Consider the following 23417-nt stretch of genomic DNA (forward strand, 5'->3'; position numbering starts at 1 on the left):
TTAAATTCTTTTATCTATGAGACCAAAAACCAACAAAAGGAAATCTCAATTCTCAGGTAACATTCTTAAGTAGAAAATAATCCAGTTTTGCTAAAATTACAACCAGGACAAAATGCTCTAGTTTTCTTAGAGTAGTGTCCTTAAAAAAGACTTCGGTTTTAGAGACTATTTTACTGGCGGGAAAACCTTTTTCTTCTCCCAGTGTGCACCACAGGCCTGGACGTCAGGGCTCCCCAGGTGTTTCTATTATGTTCACTATCTCTACAATCTACCTTGCTCTAGACTTTGGCGCCTCATTTCTTCTACTCAGTCAAATTTATTTGCTAGCTGCTTGTTGACTTAGAAATGTCCTCCACCCTCCAGAATTTATGAGATCTTGGCCATCTCAGAGTAGAAATTCTTTCCTCCTCCCCCTTCCCCAGACCTCTTGTCCCCAATGGCATGTCACAAGGCCTATTTCATGTTGTACTCTCTCTGACCTTCATGAGACTAGAGTAAAAGGGGCCCAACAGCCTCATGTCTATCCCATCCTGCCAACAAGTCAGTCACTCCATTTTTCTTAAAGATATTTAAAAAATAAATCCTAACCTACAAATAAAATTTCAGTAAGTGAAAGCCATATGACTTGTGAAAAAGTTTGTAACTATTGAGTGCCTTTAAGGTGCTGTGTGCTGGATGCTAAGCAGTAGAGACAAGGTGAGCTCCAGCCATTGCAAAGCCACCTGCCACCCAGTCCCTTCGCCCAGTACTGTCTACCTTCCTTTTATCTCCCCCACCCCAACCCCAAGGTTCTGTATTGTGCTTTCTTCTCAGTCCTGGGGATTTAACCCTTAGATTTTAAATAAAAAGATTCTGTCCAGGTTCAGTAGAGATGCACTGAGATGAATTTTAGGTGTCAGGCAACTGTCAGCGGGGGAAGCTGGAATAGATTCAACAGCAACCCCATTTTTACTTTAAAGCACAATTAAAATCCCTCAGCTAGACATGGTGGCTTATACCCAGAATTCCAGTACTTAGGAGGCTGAAGCTGACAGACTACTACCGAGTTCAAGGCCAGTCTGGAGTATATAGTGAGTTCTAGGTTAGCCTGGGCTAGGGTGTGCAATACTGTCTCAAAATACAAAAACTCGGGGTTGGAGAGATGTCTCAGTGGTTGGGAGCACTGGCTGCTCTTCTAGAGAACCCAGGCTCAATTCCCAGCACTACATGGTGGCTCACAGCAGTCTGTAACTCCAATTCTAGTGCATCCAACACCCTCATACAGACATACATGCAGGCAACACATCAATGCACTAAAAATAAAATAAATTTTAAAAATCCACCTTAAGGCTGGGTGGTGGTGACACAAGTCTTTGATCCTAGCACTTGGGAAGTAGAGGCAGGCAGATTTCTGTGAGTTCGAGGCCATCCTGGTCTACTAATTGAGTTCCAGGACAGCTAGGACTGTTACACAGAGAAACTCGGTGGGGGGGGGGGGCCTCAAAAATAATCTTCCACTCCCAAAAAGAGGGAAGCTGGAAAACAAAGAAGACGAAAATTCCTGTCCTTACTGGACATTCAAGGGGAACCTCAGAGAGGCAGAACCAGAGGCCAAGTGCACTAAGGGAGCTGTGGCAGCGTCTGCACAAGTCAGCAGCACTCTCTACTGCTGGAGTAGGGAAGGACACCAGGCACACATGTGCTGCCTATGTCTCTGGGGAAGCAGAGCTGTGATGCTCCAACCAATCCCATCCCAACCCTGACAGAAATCCCATCACTGCAGCCATAACCACAGTCACAGAAACCTCAATTGGGACCTTCATGCTAACTAACAGGTGTCAGTGTTCTGGCATTTGCTTATCCTGTGCTTACCCCTGGGAAGAAGAAACCAGACTATAAGGCTGTTTCTAAGTAATACGCCTCTCTGAAGCCACTCTGAGAGGACATGTCATTGGCTTTCAGTGTTAGCCTGAGGCTGATGTTCATATCTCTGAACCCATGCTCCACCTCTTGGTTTTCCTTTCTATGACAATGCAGACATCCTTGAAGGAACGAGGATAGTCTAAGGAGATACTTGTGCTCCTCCTTTTGGCTATCAGGCTATTTGGTGACACATGGTTGCATGGACTGGAACCCCCTGGGGAATCTTAAGCTGTGGGAAGGAACGGGCTAAGGTCTAGTGCCAGCCAGAGAGGAACTTATCTCTCAGAGTCAGACTGCTTTGTAGGAGAGACTAGCATCCAACCAGTGATGGGTCAGCTTTGGGAAGGATCATGACTTAATCAGGACTGCTTAGTTATGCATACCTCTTGCCCTCCATTTAAACCTAAACCTCAGATCATGACCTGACAGACAGGGGAGGGGGAGGTGTCACTGAACTTCTTTTTCTGTTCCTCTTCCCAATAAAGCCACACTGAATAAACCTCCCTTCTCGGCTCTCCACTGTGACTCGTGTCTTTAACTGGCCCACTGAAGGTGGTGGCTGAGCTCAGCTATTAGCACTGCCAGGGCCCAGGCTTACCCTAACAGCTCCAGTAACATCTTTCACCCTGATAGAGACAGTGGCATCCCTCAACAATCTAGAACTAAGGAACTACAATTAAGAAAAGGCTGCTTTCAGGGCTGGCAAGACGGTTCAGTGAGTAAAGACATTTGCTGCTGAGCCCGAGATCCTGAGTTCCATTGCCAAACTCACAGAGTGAAAGGAGAAAACTGACTGCCACAAGCTATTTTCTGATCTCCACATGCACGTGTACACAAACACACACACACACACACACACACACACACACACACACACACACACACACGAGAAAGAGAGAGAGAGCGCACTTCCTGATGTTTGGAGGGATATGGACAGTAGGTATGAAAACTAGAGGGGCAGTATGGACTCTCCAGTGGCACTCTTGGGCCCTCAATTTAACAGGTGGCTGTCTTAGATCAAACTACCCAAGCAGAACTTTCAGGCAGAAAATACAGCAGAGTCCTGCTTGTCCCTCATACTGTTCTCAAAAGTAATGCAGAGTCAGAGAGGGTCAATACTGCTTATCTGACAACCTAGCTTCCTCACACGTCACACATCAATAAAACAAGTCTTAAAACAAAACTGGAAAAGCCACATCCACCACTTACTACTATTCTTGAAAGCCCACCCACACACACGTCTGCCCATCATGGTGTAAAATAAGAACTATGGTTTCTGTCTAGTTGGGGCAAGAAAGGAACTGTCATGCCAGTCCTAAGAGTGGCCCCTGGAATAACCACTCTGAACCCTGTTCCTAATGATGAAACTTAGCTTCAAAGAATACCTGGACCGTCGTCTATGTAACTTCCACATCATTCAACACTGGAGAATGAGGAGTAAACATGAGTGAAAGGGGACAAATGGCTTCTCAACAGGACTTTGTATCAGGTGATAAGGCACCTAGGCAGCTTCTGATCACTGTTCTCTAAAGTCCTTGAGAAAGAGACCAAAGGCAAGCGTCCAGTACTCAGTCTTTTTAAAAACTAGCTTCAATGACTAAGCTAACCCCTTATTGGCTGGAATGTACAATAAGGTTAGGCTTCAGGCCAATCAGAATTCCTGTTGTTAGCAAGTGACTAGGCACCAGAGCAACTGCCACTCACTTGGCCCAGTATTTAATTTCCCTAAAAGTACTGTTTACTCAACATTGCTTAATATGAGTCTGAACTACATTAAGGAAAAGAGACTTCCAATATCCTCTGTTCCACTAATGACTATTTAACAAATTTCTATGTGTTATTATCAGGGTTCACCTAATTTGCTATATTCAGGATTCTGTATTCCTAAGTTTATCCCCTTCCTTAGCCATAACTCATTTCTTCCATCTGCCATATCTTTACCTCTGAGCCACACTTAAAGCATACCAAAATGTTTCTCATTAATTTGACTTAAAGTTGAAGATAAACTACCATTCAGCTTTCAGACTTACTGAAATGTCTAGCTGCTTGCCCTAGAACTCTGAGAAGGTAGACAAATTCATAATGTCAAGTAGGTTGAGGGCATGGGTTCCCATCAACTCTGGTTAAGCAAGGCCATTAAGTTTAAAAAGCTGTAATAAACAAGTAACTATTGCAAAGCCTAGGATATGGACTCAGCAATGTGGACAGAGAAATAAAACACAAATTCCTAATTCCCAAAGGAACTAAGATCCCAGATAACAAGAATCTAATAGGAATGGCCCTTCCAATGCCAGCAGAGGCAGAGGCAGGCAGATCTCTGTGAGCTGGAAGCCAGACCGGTCTATAGAGCAAGTTTCAAGCCAGCCAAGGCTACATAACGAGAGGCCTTGTGAAGATAGGAGGGAAGGAGGGAAGGAGGGAAGGAGGGAGGGAGGGAGGGAGGCTGACTTTTCTGAAAAGATAGCTCAGCAGGTAAAGCAGCTTGCCCCCAACCCTGACAATTTGAGTTTGATCCCTGGAACCCATATGGTAGAAGGAGAAAACTGACTCCCAGATTGTCTTCTGGTGCATGTGCAAGCAAGCACGCGCACGCATGCACACGCATGCACACACACACACTCAGAGTAAATGGAAATGAAGGAAGGAAGGAAGGAAGGAAGGAAGGAAGGAAGGAAGGAAGGAAGGAAGGAAGGAAAGAAGGAAAGAAGGAAGGAAGGAAGGAAGGAAGGAAGGTAGGTTGGTTCTTGTGTACATAGGAGAACAGATACAGAAATATTAGCTCAAGAGATGGCCAGTGGTTAAGAGCAGACTCCTATTCCAAAGAACCCAAGTTCAATTCCTAGTACTCAAATGGTGGTTCACACCCATCTGTAACTTCAGTTCCAGGAGATTCAAGCCCTCTTCTGATCTCTGCAGGCACTACACATACCAGGCACACAGACATATACAGGCGAAACACCTATAAATATGAAATAAAATACAAACATATGTAAATATCTGAGGCTGGAGAGATGCCTCCGTGCTTTAGAGAACTTATTGGTCTTTCAGAGGACCTAGGTCCAATTCCTATTATCCAAATGGTGGCTCACAATTGTCTGTAACTATAGTTCCAGGGATCCAATGCTCTCATCTGGCCTTCATGGACACATACATACGTGTAGGGAAAACACTCATACATATAAAATAATTAAATCTAAAGGAAAGAAATATCGGCTCAGGGAAGCAAGCAAGGATGTCCTAGTTCCCAATCTGTGGTTCCCTGATGCTTATGCATCTCTATGTCCAGTCACACCAGATACAAAATGAAATAAAGACATGCTTCCTACTTAATGAACTGCTTGAAATCCATCAATAATAAAGGCTCTCTACAGAGACCAAGCAGCTCCTGGATTCAGACACCTTTAACTCACAACAGGCACTGCATATTAGGACAAGTGCCCGGCAACTTCCCAGGAACATCAAAGGCCTTAAGTTAGTCGAACTGTTGAAAGGTCTCAACTTTAACCCTTTATCTATAAAGTGGCAGACAAAGAGCCTGACAACCTGAATCCAATCCCTGGAACCCAAATGGTGGAGAATCAATTTCCACAATTTGTTTTCTGGCCTCCAAAGTTCACACACACACACACACACACACACACACACACACACACAAAGAGGCAGTTTTCACACACAAAATTCTATTTTGGAGTGTGCTAACATCCAGCTTAGGCTACCTGGAATGATGTAGACATGGCTTCCATATTCAACAATGAACTAAGAGGAACAAACAGTGAAATAATGGACAAATGTACTCTCAGTGGGACTTAAGAATGTGTATGCCGAAAAACCAAAACCAAAACCAAAACCAAACAAACAAACAAGCAAGCCGGTTGGGGGACTGGAGAGATGGCTCAGCGGGTAAGAGCACTGGCTGCTCTTCTTGAGGTTCTGAGTTCAATTCCCAGCAACCACATGGTGGCTCACAACTATCTGTAATGAGATCTGGTGCCCTCTTCTGGCCTGCAGACATACAGGCAGGCAGAACACTGTATACATAATAAATAAATCTAAAAAAACAAAACAAAACAAAACAAAAAGCCAGTTGGTGGTGGCGCACGCCTTTAATTCCAGCACTCGAGAGGCAGAGCCAGGTGGATCTCTGTGAGTTCAAGACTAGCCTGGTCTACAGAACAAGATCCAGGACAGACACCAAAACTACACAGAGAAACCCTGTCTCGAAAAAACAACAAAAAAAAGAGTGTGTATGCATGGTGTGCTCATGTGTGAATGCACATATATGCACATGTGGGTGGAGGCCTCTCATTCCTAAATTGCTCTACACCTTTTCAAGACACCTTTTACTTTAGTTTCTTAGCTGCTGTGGGTAGACTTGTGACAAACGAACAGGTTCAAACACCTAGGGTCTCCTCCTCTCTCCACACATTAAAGCTAAAGAAATAAGAGTAGTCACATAAAATGTTGCCATCATGAGATCCTGAAGTTCCTCTCATCTTGCCCCTCTGTGGGACTGTGACAATTCAGCAGCACCAGGATCCATTTCGAGTCCAGATGCAAGGAAGGAAGAATTCCTGCTGGGCCTCACAAAAACACCCCAAGGTGCACGCCTTTAATCCCAGCACTTGGGAGGCAGAGGCAGGCCAATCTCTAAGTTTGAGGCCAGCCTGGTCTACAGAGCGAGTTCCAGGACACAGAGAAACCCTGTCTCAGAAAAAAACAAAAAAGAAAACACTTTTCACCTTTATTTACAATTAGTTGACTTGGTGGTATGTTGTGGAATATTACTTTAATTATGTAAAAATGTGTTGCTGTCTCACCTTGCCTGCCTAAGGCACCTGATTGGTCTAATAAAAAGATGAATGGCCAATAGCTAGGCAGAAGAGGGGGCTGGGGGGCGGAGAGAATAAGGAGGAGGAGAAATCTATGCTCGAGAGAGAATGAGAAGAGGAGGGAGAGGGAGAAAGAGAGGGAGACTCCTGGGGCCAGCTAGCCAGAAACAGAAGAAGCAGGAAAAGTAGGATATACAGAATGAAAGGTAAAAAAGCCCTGAGGCAAAACGCAGATGAAGAGAAACGGGTTAAATTAAGTTATAAGAGCTAGCAGGTCAAGCATAAGATAAAGCCGAGTATTCATCACTAATAAGTCTCCATGTCACGATTTAGGAGCTGGTTGGTGGCCCAAAAGAAAGCCTGCTACAATGGTTGATAACTGTTTTATAATCAATGACATATTAAGTTCCACAAAAAAGGCAGTTAATCACAAACACCATGGTTTATATGATGTTGTTGCATTATAACAACATTATTTTACCTTTTTCTCTTTTCCTTTTTTTTTTTTTTTTTTGGTTTTTGAGACAGGGTTTCCCTGTGTAGCTTTGGAGTCTGTCCTGGAACTTGCTCTGTAGACTAGGCTGGCCTCGAACTCACAGAGATCCGCCTGCCTCTGCCTCCCAAGTGCTGGGATTTAAGGTGTACACCATCTTACCGGCTATTTTACCATTTTGTACATCCTCCCGCCCCCAAAACACAAAGAATCTTAACATATAGCCCTGGCTAGCCTATAACTGTGTAGACCAGGCTGCCTTTGATCCTACAACAGTCTGCTTGCCTCTGCCTCCCAAATGCTGGATTATAGTGAGCGCCACTGTGGTGGTATTGTATTCCCCAAAATATTGTGCACACTAATAAACTTATCTGGGGTCGGAGAACAGGACAGCCACAATATTAAACCTAGAGGACAGGCAGTGGTAGCACATGCCTTTAATCCTAGCATTCAGAGGCAGAAATCCCTCTGGATCTCTGTGAGTTCAAGGCCACATTGGAAACAGCCAGACATCGTGACACACACCTTTAATCCCAAGAAGTGAGCCTTTAATCCCAGGGAGTGATGGCAGATAGCAGAAAGGTATATAAGGCATGAAGACCAGAAACTAGAAGCATTTGGCTGGTTAAGCTTTCAGGCTTTTGAGCAGCAGTTCAGCTGAGATTCATTATTCTGCATGAGGACTCAGAGGCTTTCAGTCTGAGGAAACAGAACCAGCTGAGGAACTGGCAAGGTGAGGTAGCTGTGGCTTGTTCTGCTTCTCTGATATTCAGCATTCACCCCAATACCTGGCTCAGGTTTGATTTTATTAATAAGACTCTTTAAGATTCATGCTACACACCACCATGTCTGGCTTGTTTCTTTTCTTTTTTTTTTTTTGGGGGGGGGGGGAGGGAGAGTTTGAGACAGGGTTTCTCTGTGTAGCCCTGGCTGTCCTGGAACTCACTATAGACCAAGCTGGCCTTGAAATCAGAGATCTGCCTCCTGAGTGCTGGGATAAAAGCCGTGGGATACCACTGCCCAGCTTTGTGTCTTGAGGCAGACTCTTATTATAAAACCCAGAATGATGAATTCTCATTCTTCCTGCCTCCATCTCCCAAGTTCGGGACTACAGATGTGTGCCACCACAGTCAGCCTTCTAGTTTCCCGATATATCTCACGATATTCATTTACTTCCTCTTCATGACAAACACCCTCGAAAGCTGTTTTGTTTCACTTTAAGGAGAGGATTTGCTTTAGACAGGGAAAACAGAAGTAAAATCTAGCCAGGCATGACGGTGCACACCTCCAATCACAGCACTTGGGTGGCAGAGGCAGGCAGATGGATCTCTGTGAGTTCAAGGCTGGCTGGTCTACACAGATGCTGTCTAAAGTCCAAACAAGGGACACTCCCTACAGATTTACACTGAGTAGGATCTCGTCCTTAAATGACGTATGGCCAAAGTCCCTATTTATATCAGGAAGAAGCACCAAATTCTTCCTAAATACAAGTAAAAGAAAATACTTTAAGCTCTGTTTGTGTTAGCAAAGGGCTTCCCCTCTCATTCTGCAATTCCTTAAGATCTGTATGAGCTGATGATACTTACCTCCAAATACTGCAATGATGTGGAAACTCGAAACGGAGGAGGCTAGCCTAGACTGCTATCTCAGGGATCTACCACGTTATGTCAAGCCTCTCAGCTTCCAAGGAACTACCCACACACTCGGTAACTACCGTATTCATGGTAGCTCCCCAAGTACCCTCTTGTACTCCTAACTTGGACAGTAAAAACCTCAGTATCCTGGTCTGTAGATCTCCTGATCTAATTCTCTCCTCATCTCAAATTATTCCGACTGGAAACGTACCCCACAGGCTTAGTATGAACATACGAAGCCCATGGTCGGAAGACTGAGGGCACTGACGTCCACCCTGAACAAAAGGATGGAATTAATCTGCAACTGATAAAGAAACCGGTTCACCTCTGGTATCAGCACAAGTACGCCTGCTCCTATCTGTGTGCCAACCCCCTTCAAAAACCTGTCCTTCGCTGGGGCCAGAATTCACAGTGTTCTCGAAAACCACGCACTCAGCAGCTCCCTAGGCTAGTCCCGACTGGCAATCGCGCGCTACTGCAGCTGCCCAGCGGTGCCAACTGCATCTAAACAGCTGTCCTCCTTGAGCTTAGTAATGGTCCTGGGAGGAAGGGTGAAGAAGCGTCTGACCAGCACGGTTAAGAGACGAGTTCCTCATTCGTCCTTCCGTCTATCCATTTTTAATTTCTACAGTAATCGGGGGGGGGGGGGGACGCGACCAGGTCAATAACTGGAGGCATACAATCTCCTCGGAGCCATACTAATGACCATCGAGTGTAATTACTGAGGGACAGGAGGTGAAGAGGCGAACGAGGGCTTTGGAGACACACAGCGAGGACAGACAACAATGCACACAAGTTAACCAGAGCAGGCGGAGGTTGGGGCTATGTTAAGGAAGTCGTCATCGACGCCGCGACGCCTCCCCCACCCTGCAGCCGACCTCTGAGATTGCACCCCGGCCTCTACAATGAGGACGACCTTCCTCGAGGCTGCAGAACTAGGCCATGCCGCGGCTCCCCCCCGCCGAGGCGGAGGCAGAAGGGGGAAACGGACCCCCAAGAACGCCCCTCCAGAGGGTCCCTGCCGACTCCAGCTCAGACTGGGGGCGGGGAGGGGGAGGGCTGTCTGCAAAGTCTCTACATTTGAGGGGCCGCCTCGCTGCCGAGTCGGCCTGCCCCGAGCCACGAACTCCAAGCCGGCCTCCTCCATGATCCTACCCCCCGGTTACCTCTTTGCGTCTTCGTCCTCCAGCAGTTCAGGCTCCGTCCCCGCCATTACCACATCGCACTCCGCGGTAGCCGCCATCTTACCGCCGGGACCAGAGAGCCGGGTGGGAGGCAGGCGGTGAAGAGCACTTCCGGTCGGAGCATCGAGCCGCGCCGCGGCGCCGCGCCCAGAGGGACTACCTCGAGCCCGTCTACCAACGAGAGGCTCCGCTTGGGGCCAGAGCGGCCTCCCATCCCGGGAGGTCCACGGTGGTCTCCGCCCGGGGGCGGGGGCCCAGGGACGGCTCCTGTGCGTAGGGGGCGCCACGTTACCCGCGGAGAGGAGGAGGAGGAGGGTACCGAAGGATGTTGTTGCCCCTCTAGGCCTCGGCTTGCCTCAGTAGCCCGACAGCCTGGTTGCCATAACAACTCGCAATCCTAGAGCGTCTCCGGCGCAGCTTGGGAGTCCCGGGTGGGTGGAGACAGGTCATCCAAGATGGGAGGAAAGATAGCCGTCCGCCACTACCTTTCCCGACCTCGGAGTGTGTGCACAGCTTCCTCCCCGCCAAGGCATGAAGAGCTACTTTGAGCCCAGGCCCCCAGCTTTCATCGGTGACGGGAAGCCCTGCCCAGCCAAGCGAGGGGAACGCAGGGCGTCTTCACCCTGCGCCTTTCATCCTCCACGGATCTCCAAGCACCAGCTGGTTCATCACCCCTCATGACGCGAACCCTTTTATGAGACCGCTTTCATGTCAGCCGCTTGGGAGTGCCATCTCAGCATTAAGTCTAGAGAGGAGGACATGGCGCCCCAGCCCCTGCCCCGGAGTTTATAAGGCAGCTCATGGGGTGAGGTCCCTTTTCCTTAGTGTCCCGTGTCCTCCTACCTCTCATAAACTCTACCCAGCACGCTTGTCTGCTGGCCAAACGCGGTCTGGATTTGGGAAGACGGCTTAATCATTTTGTAGTACCCACCACAACACCCGTCAGTATTTGTGGAGTTGAGTTCGGTTGGGGCCCTCTGAGGTTAAACGTGCGGAGGAGAGGACTTCGAGGTTGTAATTTAAAGCCAGAAGGAACGAAAATAAGAAGACAGTGGAATTTTGACAGTGTCTGTGCCCCTTCCCTTAAGGAAAACTGTGTGTGGAGGCCCCTAACGTACTTTGTAGGTCCTTATCTTTACTGAGGGAACTGGAACCACGGGGGCCACTAGATAGATAGAAAATGAGAGAGAGCTGTGGCTCAGTGGCCCGAGAGAGGCTATTCAGCCTCTACCCGCACTGTTGGTTGGGGGTGGGATGGCAAGAACCTCACCACCTGCCTGCCCTGCCTGCCCGTGGCTCCCCTCACAGTATACAGGCTAATTCGTGGACCAATCTGTTTTTTACTTTCTCCCAACTTCCTGTCGTCTTAGCTGAACCTAACTCATCTACTCTCAGCATTTTTGGGGGGAGGCGGGGGGAGGGGGTGTTGTTTGGAGACAGGGATTCTCCGTGTAGTTTTGGTGCCTGTCCTTGCTCTATAGACCAGGCTGGCCTCAAACTCACTGAGATCCACCTGCCTCTGCCTCACGAGTGCTGGGATTAAAGGCGTGCGCCACCACCGCCCGGCTCTCACAGCTTTCATTTCATCCTAACTATCGATTCTTCCCGTTGCCTAGACATTTAAAAAATTGTGTGTGTGTGTATGTGTCTTTGTGAGTGCATGCCACATGTCTGCAGATGCCTGCAGAGGCCAGAAGAGGGTTTCAGATCCCCTGGAGCTGGAGTTAACCGGTAGCTGTGAACAGTCCAACACGGGTGCTGGGAACAGTGTCCTCTAGAAGAGCAGCTAATGCTTTTCACCACCAAACCTTCTCTACAGCCGCCCCCCCCTCTTTTTCCGACTTCTACACTTCCATCACCAATTACCTATCATCTCTTAGGTGTTTCAAAAAGCCCCAAAGCTCAACCTATTTGTTAGTTTGTTTTGAGACAAAGTTTCATGTAACTCAGTCTTTGCTCAAACTTTCTATGTAACCTTGAACTTCTGATCCTCCTGCCTCCACACAAGTTGGCTGCCACAACAAAACGTGGGGCAAACCATGCAGTTCTCAGTGTTGTTCTTGACTTTCAATCTGTCGTCAACACTTCTGCATTCGCTGGCCACACATTCATAAGTCTCTTTTTCATCCCAGAATCTTGCCATTAAAAGCAAATAAATAGCTGGGTGGTGGTGGTGGTGGTGGTGGTGGTGGTGGTGGTGGTGGCGGCGGCGGCGGCGGCGGCGGGGGGGGGGGGGGGGGGGCGCATGCCTTTAATCCCAGCACTCGGGAGGCAGAGGCAGGTGGATCTCTGTGAGTTCGAGGCCAGCCTGGTCTACAGATCGAGATCCAAGACAGGCATCAAAACTACACAGAGGAACCCTGTCTCAAAACAACAACAAAAAAAGAAAAAAGAAAAAAAAGGCAAATAAACTCAGAGACTACACTAGTCTCTTAACTGTCCCTCGGTCTCATCTCAGTCAAGCCTTGGTTCTTCTAAAAGAATGACCTTTCTTGCAAAAGTGGATGGATCATGTCATTGCCCTGGTATAAATCTACCAGTGGCTTTCTATTACTGTGAGTTTGGTCTCCGACTTACCACATATCTCTGTTATTTGGCTACTCCCTGCAGTCAATATTGAACTCCCAGGGATTTGTGGCTCCAGAAATGTCATGGTTCTTGCGGTATTTCCTCTGCTTTAGACATTTTTGTCCTCCTCAGTCCTTCAAACCTGAACACAGGCATGTCCTTCTCCTCCCTCTGCTGTCAGCTGCCCCCAAGTTAAATGCCCCTCTGCTGCGCCCATATCACCCCACCTCAGTAACAGCCTTCATCATAGTGTGCGGTGATTTTTGGTTTAGATGTTTAACTCTTCTAGACAGTGAACTTACGGGCAGAAACTCTAACTTCCTTTGCATATATATGGCCCTACACAAGGCACATGTGATATTTTGTTTGTGCTCTAACAAGTAAAGCTTGCCCGGAGTGCAGAGCTAGCCACTAGTTCGCCATAGAGGCCAGGCAGTGGTGGTTGGTTCACATCTTTCATCCCAGCACTTGGGAGGAGTGAGCAGGAAGATCGGGAGTTCAAGGCTACCCTGGGCTACATGAGATTGATCCAGTCTAAAGGAGAAACAGAGCCAGGCAGTGGAGGCTCACACCTTTAATCCCAGCACTAGGGAGGATCATACCTTTGATCCCAGCACATGGGAAGCTCACACCTTTAATCCCAGCACATGGGAAGCTCACACCTTTAATCCCAGCACTGGGAAGGTGGAGACGGTAATATAAGGCGGGAGGAAACAGGATCTCAGCCCCCTTGGCCTGAGGATTCAGTAGAGGTAAGAAGTCTCGAGTGGCTGCTCCTCTACTTTTCTGATCTTTCAGCATTTACCCCGATATCTGACTCCAGGTTTTTATTATTAAGGCCAATTAGAATTAGAGCTACAGGCAGAGACAAGACAAAGTAGGGCTTTTGTTTTGTTTTTTGAAACAGGGTCTCTGTAGACTATGTTGTCTTTGAACTCAAAATCATCCCACTTCACCTCCAAGTGCTGGGATACAAATGTGAGACCTATTCCAGGGTCAAAAAATTCCAGGTTTAGGCAGGTGTGGTGGCACACACCCTTAGTCTCAGCAATTGAGAGGCAGAGGCAGAAAGGATCTCTGTGAGTTCAAGGCCAGCCTTGTCCATAGCCTGAGTTCTAGGACAGCCAGGGCTACATAGAGAAACCTTGTTTCAAAAAAATAAAAATAAATTCCAGGTTCAAAGACCACCTTCCTTATATATGAAAGAACCTGGGTTCCATTCATAGCACTGCCAAGAAAGAAAAAAACTTGTCTAATAGATGATAGGATTAACGAAGAATTATTGTTCGTTAGAGAGAGAACATTTCGGTATCAGAGCCCGGAAGCATCAGCTTGGTATCCATACACAACCACAAGTTCTAGCCGGCATTCCCCCGCCGACCTCTGGGGGCGCTGTGCAATCAGTGCTCGCTTTGCGCCGCCGGAAGTTGTCTTGAAGGCCGGACGTTGGGAGGGGGACGGGCCTCCAGGGCAAGTACTTCCACCCAGAGGAAGAGGGGCGTCCTTACAGTCGAACCGCTCCTCCCATGGTCCGGCCCACTCCGGGGGGCACCTCAGCGGGAGTGCTGCGGGGACCCCGGAGGTATGGAGCTGGGAGGCGGGGCTCAGATCGGCCTCTGACCCTGGTTCACTTCGCTTGTCCTGTCTCTGCCTCTGATAGTTTCTGAGGGGTGCCCTTCAGGGGAAGTCTGTGGCGGCGGCCTCTGGCAGCCTCTCGAGTCTGCCTTACTAAAACGCTCAGACCATGGGGTGGAGATCGGTTTCAGGAGACGCTCCTGGAGAGGTTTTTGCTCGGCACCCCTTTGGGGCTGGATCTCTGCTTTCTGCGGGGCAGGGAGGGGAGATCACCGGAGCTCCCCAGGAGCCTGTGTTTGGAAGTTTCCCTTTAGGAGACCACTCTCCGGAGTCTCTTCAGAGAGTGTATAAATCTGAGCTTTCTCTCTGTGCCTGTCAGTCCAAGGGCCGTAAAATCCCTTTCCAAAGCCCCTTTCCTATGATTCTGTCGATCACTTCTTATCTGATGTTCTTTTTTTTTTTTTTTTTTTTTTTACCCGTGGACCTGAATGGGAATGGTTAGAATTTATTCTCACCCAATTAGTCATTCAGGAGCAAGTTATTCTCTATATTTGCACACTCTCCCCGAGAAGATGACTTCAGTTATTCGGGAGCAAGCTATTCTCTGTATTTGAACCCTCTCCCCGAGAAGATGACTTCAGAAATCTTAATTTGTGCTTCTTTCTTCGTGGGGGTCCTAGTTAAAGAGAGAAAACAGCCTGGTGTGCACATGCCTGTACTTCCAGCACTTGAGAGGTAGAGGCAAGAGAATCAGCTCAAAGCCAGATTCAACTCTTTCATCCTCTGGAAACTGGCTTGAGCTTTATGAGGTCCTGTCTCAAAAAAAAAAAAACAACAGAACACAAACAGACAGAAAAAGAGCAAGAGTGCTTGTGGAACTTCCTTCAGTCATTGGTGTCCTGGACCTCCTGTGCACCAGGAAGAACCTGGCCAGCTGTTTTCTTAAACCACACTCTGGGCCTCTCCCTTTATGGTGGTGTGCCAAATCCTGGCCACTCCTGGGACAAGCAGGTTGATTACAGTACAGTTCACTGCTCAGTAGCGCATGTAAACATGCCAAGGTGCTGCTGAAACCCTGGAGCTTCCCCATTCCGTTGTCTCTCTGAATTTCATCTTCCCTTACCACACTACCTCTGTTCTTCAAGGTGGAAAGCTAACCATGGGGAAGAGCTGCAAGGTGGTCGTGTGCGGCCAGGCCTCGGTGGGCAAAACTTCCATTCTTGAGCAGCTCCTGTACGGGAACCATGTTGTGGGTGAGTGTTGCCGGGGCTGGCGGACTGGTGGACGATGTCGGATATGGCAATGGATTTGATCACCTTAGGAACACAAAGGGCCAAAAAGGGCACCAGCTCCTTTTACATCCTCAAAATTGGGGCTAAGGGCATGACTGACTCCTAGAGTCCTGGTCTAACATGGAGTAGGCCTTGGGTTTGAACCCCAGCAGTGGAGAAAAAAAAGCAAAACATTGTACTCCCCAGTTCTACAACATCAAACAAATCTAGAAGGAAGACACCCAAAGCCACGATAGGAAAAAACCCCACCTGGCGCTTCTGCGAATGTGCATTTCTGTGCATGCATGCCCATGTGTGTGCATATTGTGCAGAGGTCAGAGGTGGATGTGTGGTGTCTGCTTCTGCAACTCTCTACTTTGTTGTTATTATTATCATCTTTGAGATGGCCTCACCATATAGACCAGGCTAGCCTGGAACTCACAGAGATCAACCTGCCCCTGTCCTTGCCCCTCCAAGAGCTTTGATTCAAGGTGTGTGGCACCGTACCCAGTTTTGTGTTGCACTTTTGCTTAGTGTGATAATGACATGACCTTCATTCCCCAGGTCATTTCTGTCCAACTCTCTCAAGTCTGGCCTCTCCTGAGCCCTCTCATTCCTTATGCTCCATGGCTAGTCAGCTCATTAGGACGTCTACCTCCCTCACATTTCCCATCTCCCTTGACTCTTAGTCAAGTCTCATTTTAACCCAGGTTCTGAGATGATTGAGACCCAGGAAGACATCTACGTAGGCTCCATTGAGACAGACCGAGGGGTGCGGGAGCAAGTGCGTTTCTACGATACGCGGGGTCTCCGAGATGGGGCCGAGCTGCCCAGGCACTGCTTCTCCTGCACTGATGGCTACGTCCTGGTCTACAGCACAGACAGCCGAGAATCGTTTCAGCGCGTTGAGCTGCTCAAGAAGGAAATCGACAAGTCCAAGGACAAGAAGGAGGTGCGTGTCCCGGACTCCTGCTGGGAGCCCAGTGTTAGGAGAGCATGGGTCCTTGGCCGGCTTTGGGGTGCTGGCATGGTTCCCATTGTGCTCATTTGCCAAGGGGTAGTCTAGGAGCCAGAAGACTGTGAAGGTCACTGGAGAGGGTCTTCAGCCATCTCCACACAAGAGGTGGCCTTGTGATCGGACAGTTGAAAGAGACTTTTCTTTGGTTTAGTAGGGTCCCTTCGAATACCCAAAGCTCCCCATAATCTTTCTTCCCTGTGATCCCATGCTCTTGCCAGTCCTCCACAATTGTGTAAGCCGTTGACCTCTGGGAACTGCAGCTGCCAGCTCCTCCTGATCCTGAGCCACTGCACATATACAGCCTCTACTCTTTTTCTTTTTTTTCAAAACAGAGTCTCTCTGTAACAGCTCTGCCTGTCCTGGAACTCACACTCTGTAGACCAGCCTGGCCTTGAACTCGCAGAGACCCTCCTGCTTCTGCCTCCCGAGTGCTGAGATTAAAGACGTGTGCCACCACCACCCAGCCAGCCTCTACTCTTGTCTCTCTTCTCTAGGTCACCATCGTGGTCCTTGGCAACAAGTGTGACCTGCAGGAGCAGCGTCGTGTCGACCCGGATGTGGCACAGCATTGGGCCAAGTCAGAGAAGGTGAAACTGTGGGAGGTGTCAGTGGCCGACCGCCGTTCCCTCCTGGAGCCTTTCATCTACCTGGCCAGCAAGATGACCCAGCCCCAGAGCAAGTCCGCCTTCCCTCTCAGCCGCAAGAACAAGGGCAGTGGCTCCCTGGATGGCTGAAGGGCTGCCCTTCTGTCTTTACCGTTCCAACCCCATTCCAGGATGGGCTGAGGGCACAGGGGCGCAGAAGCAAGCTGTTCTTCCAATCAGTAAGGGAACGACCCTCCAGGCCAGGAAGCTGGGCCGGCCCAGGCCAGTGCTACTTTTGTCCCCTCTTAACTCCAAGAAGTGCAAGAGAACTTGATTGCTGGCCTTCCCCGTGACCCTTCCATGATAGCCCACCCTGCCCCCAGCTCACATCACATTTTCTCCACAGTCACCTGGACACTTAGGGTACATAGTGTCTCTTCCATCTGCCTGGGCAGGAAGCAGGGCTGTCATGCCAAAGTGCCCAGTCCAGGGTCTAGCTCCTATCAGGGATTCCAGCTCTCTAAATTTCCTGCCAGTAACCCAGCACCAACCTGGGCCTGAGAAAGGGACCAGGTATTGTGAGCGCACGGTTATACTTGCTGATCTTAGGTTTGGCTCCTCGTCCCTCACCCTGACCTTTCCCCTGGCCTGTCCAAGGCTGGGAAAAGCCAGGCTTCTGGGAGTGGCGTTTTCTGTTTGACCTCCACCCATCTCCCAGCCGTTTCACTTCCTCTTCCTGCTCTGGGAGCAGAGGCCTCATTGGTTGCGGTGGAGTGGAATGATGACTGGCCTGTCCGTCACCCTGTGACCTCCCAAGGCCATTCTTCTCTGGGCGTCAGTTTTCTCATCTGTGATTTGACAGGAGCTTGGATACTCGGTAGTTTTCTACACTAGGTGGCTTGGGCCTCCTGTGTCTCTGCCCCTGCTTCACCCTCTTCAAGGTGCTATACCTACCAGCCCTGGCGGCTGGACCAGCCTCTGCTAACCACCAGGGGGCAGGAGCGCACTCTGTGCGCCGAGGAGCACCGTCTGGACCCACCCGTAGGGCTGGTGTCCATCCCTCGGGGTTGTTTTCGGCTAGTGGCTGGATTTATATTTATATTCTCTGTATGTGTCTGCCTGCTACCCTGGTGAAGGTGGGATAAGCCCCTCCTCCAGCCCTTCCTTCTTACCTCAGATGCCTGAACAGAACCAGGCAAACCAGTAGCAGCTTCCTGGGAGCTGCCAGGCCTTGCATCCGGGGTTGTGCTCTCAAGGGAGCCCGTAACCCACAACTTCTGGTGCCCACCTTGAGCCTCTGATGCGCGCACCTCACGTGAGTTAGACACTACAGCCAGGCCACCTCCTGTACCACCCTCCTCTTCAGAGCACGCGAGAAGGGGCTGGTGCCCAGGGAGAGTCAGGGCATCTACAGGCTCAGGCTTGAAGTTCATTTATTAATGTGTTGGACACAATAAAACCACAACTGCTGTTATCAAAAAGTTTCCCTCCCCTGAACCCTTTTCTTCTTGCCCCATTGGAAATAGCTTTCGGGGAGAGGGGGGATACAAGTAGAGATACTGGCGGAGTCCCATATTGAGTGGGGGTGGTACTGGCTTTGGCAAAGTGGAAGTGGATCTTAAGGGCATGTAGGACTGTACCAGCCCTGAGCTCCACAGTTGGAGAGACTGGACCCCAGTCTGGAGTGGAGAGCCCCCCCTTAGAGGTGGGGTTCAAGGGAAACCACTGAAAAGTTAAGAAGGACAGCTGTGGTAAGACAGGTCACTTCTGTTAAAGCCAGGGCCAGGCAGGGTGGTGCACACCTTTAATCCCGTCACTCAAGAGGCAGAGGCAAGTGGATCTCTTGCGTTTGCCAGCCTGGTCTACAGAGTTCCAGACCAGCCAGGGCTACAGTCAGGTCCAGCCTGATCACCACTCTCACCTAGCCTCACCCCTACAGAGAAGATGGAGCTTCCCCTCAGCTCTGCCTCACTTTTACAGTACTTTGAAGGACTTTGGGGGGCCTCTTACCTCCATGGTCCTGTGCCATACTCCATGGTCAACTTTTGTGTTTGTTTTGAAACAATATCTAGCTATATGGCCCAAACTGACTGAACTCATGGTCCAGATACCAGGATTGTAGGCATGTACCACCACACCTGGCTACCACATGGTAAACACGGCTAATAGGTTCCAACCCAGTCAGTGTGAGCTCCCTTTTTCCAGTGGTTGTTCAGAGGACCCTAGAACATGGCAAGAGAGAGGCTGGCTTGTGGGAGCTAAGATGTGGAGTCTGCACTGTGAGTCTGGATGGGGTGGGGGTGTGAGAGCACCATGTGGCTGGGACTGTGACTTTGCATAGATCTTTGGGATTCATGGAGCCATAGATGCAGGGCAGCCCAGGACTGGCCCAGGAGAGGAGAGTAATGACAGTCCTCAGACCCAGGGGACTGGAAAGATCCCAGTCCGAGGGAAGAGCAGTTGCCCCCAGGTTGGGTGGGAACCCACAAATGGCCAAAGGCAGTCCCTGGGATGTGGAGACAAGTGCTTGCCAGGAAGAGAGAGGATGTGGCCATCCTGGGACCCCTAATAGGGGGCAAAGAGGATGGGTCCTGCAGCCGGGCGGACGGCCCCTGCTGGAGCACGGAACAGAGCCGGACCCAGGACAGGAGCTGGGAAGAGGGTGGCAGCTGCTGCTGCGGCAGGCCGGAGGGCCAGGGGCCCGGGCAGGGCACAGATGGCAGCAGCTGTGGTGGGCAGCGGACTGGGCAGGAAGCGGGCTGCCAGTGTCTTGGTGAGTTGCTTCTGCAAGGCCAATTTAGACTACAAAAAAACAAAGAGAGAAATAGGGTCTCCGATACCAGAGAAGCCCACCCCCTCCCGGGGACACATCCAGAAGCTTTTTTGCCTCAGGGACGTGACTTTTAGAGTCTAACCGCCTCCTTCCCACCCCCGAACAGCCATTCCAGAGGGCTTGCTGGGCCACCTGTCTTCCTGCCCAGCAGATGCACAACCTCAGGACAGGCAGAGCCAGGACACTGGGAGGAGGAGGAGGAGGAAGAGACGGTCCCTAGAATAAGCACACCCACCCCTGGCTTTTGCCCCCATATTATGACCTTAGCCCACCCCACCCACCGGAAATTCCTCTGGGCATAGCCCAACCCAGCCCTAACCCTGCCCCTGCCCAGGCAGCTGCAGGGCTGGCACCTTCCTGCCACGCCCTAAGCCTTTCAGCTGGCCCCTTCTCCTCCCTCCCTCGGAGACGGTTGCCTAGAGACAGGTACCTTGAGGACACTCACAGCCAGAGCTGCCTGTTTCTGCAGTTTGCTCTGCTGGCTGGAGGGCTTGGGGGGCTTCCCAGCCAGGCGATCTTTGTGCCTCCGGCTGCTCATGTGCTAACAGACAGACAGAATGGGGGTGAGATGAGGAAGACCACAGGACCCCAAGTTAGTCTGTTGCCCAGACAGATCTCACATTCAACCCACACACGAGGGGTTCTCACGATGGGGCAGCCCCAGGCAGCCTTCTTGCCCTGCCACATCCACCCACCAGTGGGCATCAACCCTTCCTCCCTTGCTCTGATGCCCACCCAGTCCCGGTCTTCCTTCTCCTACCTGCTTGAGTTGGGTCTCTGAATTGACCTGGAGCTGACAAAGGGCACAGTGGAAGGGAGGGCTGGGTCCCTGCCGACCCCCACGGTTTCCTATCACTCTCTTTGTCTTGTGTCCAGCCCCTCCCCGGGACACAGGACGGCCCCGGCCCCTTCGGGGAGCCCCTTGATGCCCTTCCACCATCCATCGGTGCTTAGCTCCTGGAAGGAAAGCAGTCTGTCGGTACAGAAGGGAGGCCATGGCATCAAACTAAGTTAGCCGGCTGCCCCCTTGCAAACCTTTTACTCTGCACACACACAGCGCTCCAGCCATGTGGGCTTCCCTTCCCAGCATGCCTGGCTTGTCTGTGGCTTCCTGTGGACATCCCCCAAGGAAGGCCTTCTTACAGGCATCTGGACCAAAGCCCTTTTCTTTTGACCCAAGAATGGAAGAGGGTCCTCCTGTCCGTAGTAACCTTCAGTTGTGGTTGCTGCAGACTTCTCTTCCCAATGCCCCCTCCCTTGGGATCAAGAGGAGAACCCAGTAATGCCTGCTTAGTAACCGTGGGTAGGGTTCCTCTGTCACCTGGCCATAGATGCCCTGGATCCTGGGGAGCACTGACCTGTGTTGTGAGCCTGCAGCTGAGAGGCTGAGTTTGCTGTCACTTTACACGTAGGGCAGTAGAGGCACCCTTTTTCACGCCTGCCTTCCCCATTCACTCCACTTCCCGCAGCCACTTCTCCTGACTCGGACCCTGGTGCTTCTCTAGAGCCAGGATCCGGGGAGCAGGGTGGGCAGGAAGAGGAAGAAGAGGAAGAGGAAGCAGCGGCATCCGAGAGGTCTGAGTGGGCTGGTTCTCTGGCTGATGTGTCTGGGGTCGGTGATAGCTGAAGTGAAGGGCCGAGAGGAGGGGATGCAGGATCTGCAAGGAAATGGGACATAGGGGGAGAGTCCGGCCTCTGAGGCTCAGCACTGATGGTGGGAACAGTGTGGGTGGGTGGAAAGCTTCCCAGTGCAAGGAAAGCTAGGCTCACCTTGCCACCGACTCTCTAGGCAAACTCGGGCCTCAGTTTCCCTGTGTAAAAGTCATAAAACTAGAAGGAGCGGGGTGCCCTGACATTCTAGCGCCTCAGCATTAAGTAAGCAGAAGTCTTAACCAGAAAGATGTGCTAGAATGTCTATAAAATATTATTCATAATAGCATAAAACTGGAAATTGCAGAGTCCATCACACAGGAGAACGGTGGCATATCCACGCACTAGAGTAACACACAGCGGCAAAAACCAAAAACCGCTACATGTAAACTCAAACACATAACGAATGTTGGCAGGTGTGTGTTTGTTTTTGGTCAGGGTCTCGTGCATCTCATGCTGGTCATGAACTCACTATGTAGCTGAGGATGCCCTTGAACTTTTAATCCTCCTGCCCCCACCTCCCAAGTGTTGTGATCATGGGTTTGGGCCACTATGCCTGGGTCTGTGTTGGTGCTGGGATCCAACCCAGGATTTCCCATGTGGTATGTAAACACTCTACCCACTGGGCTACACACCCAGCCCCCTGTCTTTTGTTTTCTGTGACAGGGTCTTATGGAACCTAGGCTAGCCTTGGACTCAATGCATAGCCCAGGCAGACCCAGACCTCTCAGTTCTCCCTCCTTGGTCTGTAAGGGGTGTGGAGGACAGTGGTGCAGGGGCTTCTCTCCCTCTGGCCCTCAGGAAAATAAAAACAACCAAACATATCCACATTTGTTTGCAGACCGCTGACCTCTGGATGGTGGAGAACATATGTTTCTACTGTTTCGGCCACCCACTTGGTAGCCGTTTGTTCTGCCAGGGTTAGGGAACGAACACAGGTAGTAGTTAGGAAGGATCCTGGCTCAGGCTAGGCGTGCCCGGCAGCATGTTACCTGATCCAGATGAGCCCGAGCAAAGTCAGTAAACAGTCGGTGTCTGCCCCTGCCTGTGTATACAGAAGAATTTCCCAGCAAGAAAGGTGGTGGGGGGCGAGAGATGGCTCACCGGTTAAGAGGGTTAAGAGCATTCGCAGCTCTTGCAGCCATGACGACCCCCAGCACCCACGCTAGGCCCCTCCCAGCCGCTCGTACTCCAGCTCCAGGGATCGTATGCCCTCTTTTGGCCTTTCTGTTCCATGGTCATGCACGCACGCACACACTCACGCGCGCACGCACAAAACAACACAATAACAACAACAAAGACAACCCAAATTGGAAAAAAGAAAGCTAGTGAAGAGCCAGAGTCACTTAAGCCATTGTCAGAAGCCAGCCTCGATGGGGGACTCGAGTTCAGGACTGACCTCTGCTCTGTGGACTTCCGGGACCTCCACTGGCTGGAGGTGAGGCTGAAGATGCCACCGTCCCATTTGGGGTCAGGTTTCGAGGCCTCTGCTTGCTCTTGGCAGCCTCGACAGCCTTGAGTTTTCTGGCATGTCTGTGGCCCTTGTAATGAGCTTCTGCCTGGTTCTGGAAAAGGGAGGGGAGGTCATGCCTCATCCAGGACTGATGTTGAGCAGGGGGACCGGCCAGAGGGATCTGGGGTTCCAGGGGCACAAGGCTGGGGCACAAGAGCTGAAGTCAGTGTCCCCGTCATCCCCACATGCATCTGGTCCTGAGGTTTACAGAAAGCGTCCTCACAGGAACTCCAAAGCCTCTGCCTTCAGAACCCAGCTCAGCCATTTATAAGCTGTGCTTCTTTAGGTAAGTCACAGGACCTCACTGAATTTCCTCACCCATAAGTGTGTGTGTGTGTGTGTGTGTGTGTGTGTGTGTGTGTG

The 23417-nt window shown here is 50.3% G+C and overlaps 3 protein-coding genes across 15 annotated transcripts in view; 1 reads left to right on the forward strand and 2 right to left on the reverse strand.

Annotated features, from left to right (window-relative positions):
• Dnajc7 (DnaJ heat shock protein family (Hsp40) member C7) overlaps positions 1-10365 on the reverse strand; it is a 43494-nt gene extending 33129 nt beyond the window's left edge. The window contains exon 1 of one of the 2 annotated variants that reach the window (XM_006992889.4): positions 10025-10365. In XM_006992889.4, the coding sequence (XP_006992951.1) occupies positions 10025-10101 (77 nt within the window). In that variant the 5' untranslated portion in view covers positions 10102-10365. Of the gene's footprint in view, positions 1-3287; positions 3522-10024 lie in introns of those variants that run through there. The other variant, XM_042282807.2, reaches the window with a different exon arrangement.
• Positions 10366-10710: 345 nt separating this feature from the next.
• Nkiras2 (NFKB inhibitor interacting Ras like 2) lies at positions 10711-18539 on the forward strand. Of its 2 annotated transcripts, none has more exons than XM_042282809.2 (4): positions 10711-10847; positions 15331-15438; positions 16167-16408; positions 16969-18539. In XM_042282809.2, exons 2-4 carry the CDS (start codon positions 15345-15347, stop codon positions 17206-17208), a joined length of 576 nt encoding a protein of 191 aa, XP_042138743.1. In that variant the 5' UTR covers positions 10711-10847; positions 15331-15344; the 3' UTR covers positions 17209-18539. The 2 variants fall into 2 exon arrangements, with proteins under 2 accessions (XP_042138743.1, XP_006992952.1); XM_006992890.4 differs by lacking the exon at positions 10711-10847 and adding an exon at positions 14037-14192.
• Znf385c (zinc finger protein 385C) overlaps positions 18475-23417 on the reverse strand; it is a 53102-nt gene continuing 48159 nt past the window's right edge. For 9 of the 11 annotated variants that reach the window (XM_042282796.2, XM_076543386.1, XM_076543384.1 and 6 more), the window contains 5 exons: positions 22941-23106; positions 21250-21549; positions 20652-20848; positions 20322-20432; positions 18475-19860 (listed from right to left, as the gene is read on the reverse strand). In XM_042282796.2, the coding sequence (XP_042138730.1) occupies positions 19624-19860; positions 20322-20432; positions 20652-20848; positions 21250-21549; positions 22941-23106 (1011 nt within the window). In that variant the 3' untranslated portion in view covers positions 18475-19623. The remainder of the gene's footprint in view (positions 19861-20321; positions 20433-20651; positions 20849-21249; positions 21550-22940; positions 23107-23417) is intronic. The other 2 variants (XM_076543385.1, XM_076543393.1) reach the window with 2 other exon arrangements.

Source organism: Peromyscus maniculatus, chromosome 8 (genome assembly GCF_049852395.1).
Source record: "Peromyscus maniculatus bairdii isolate BWxNUB_F1_BW_parent chromosome 8, HU_Pman_BW_mat_3.1, whole genome shotgun sequence".
NCBI lineage: Eukaryota > Metazoa > Chordata > Mammalia > Rodentia > Cricetidae > Peromyscus > Peromyscus maniculatus.

Bases quoted from the DNA above. Each gene is read 5' to 3' on its own strand.
- Nkiras2 (XM_042282809.2), top strand. From the start codon at position 15,345: ATGGGGAAGAGCTGCAAGGTGGTCGTGTGCGGCCAGGCCTCGGTGGGC. The intron at 15,439-16,166 runs GTGAGTGTTGCC...ATTTTAACCCAG, and splicing joins GTACGGGAACCATGTTGTGG to GTTCTGAGATGATTGAGACC. The intron at 16,409-16,968 runs GTGCGTGTCCCG...TCTCTTCTCTAG, and splicing joins AGTCCAAGGACAAGAAGGAG to GTCACCATCGTGGTCCTTGG.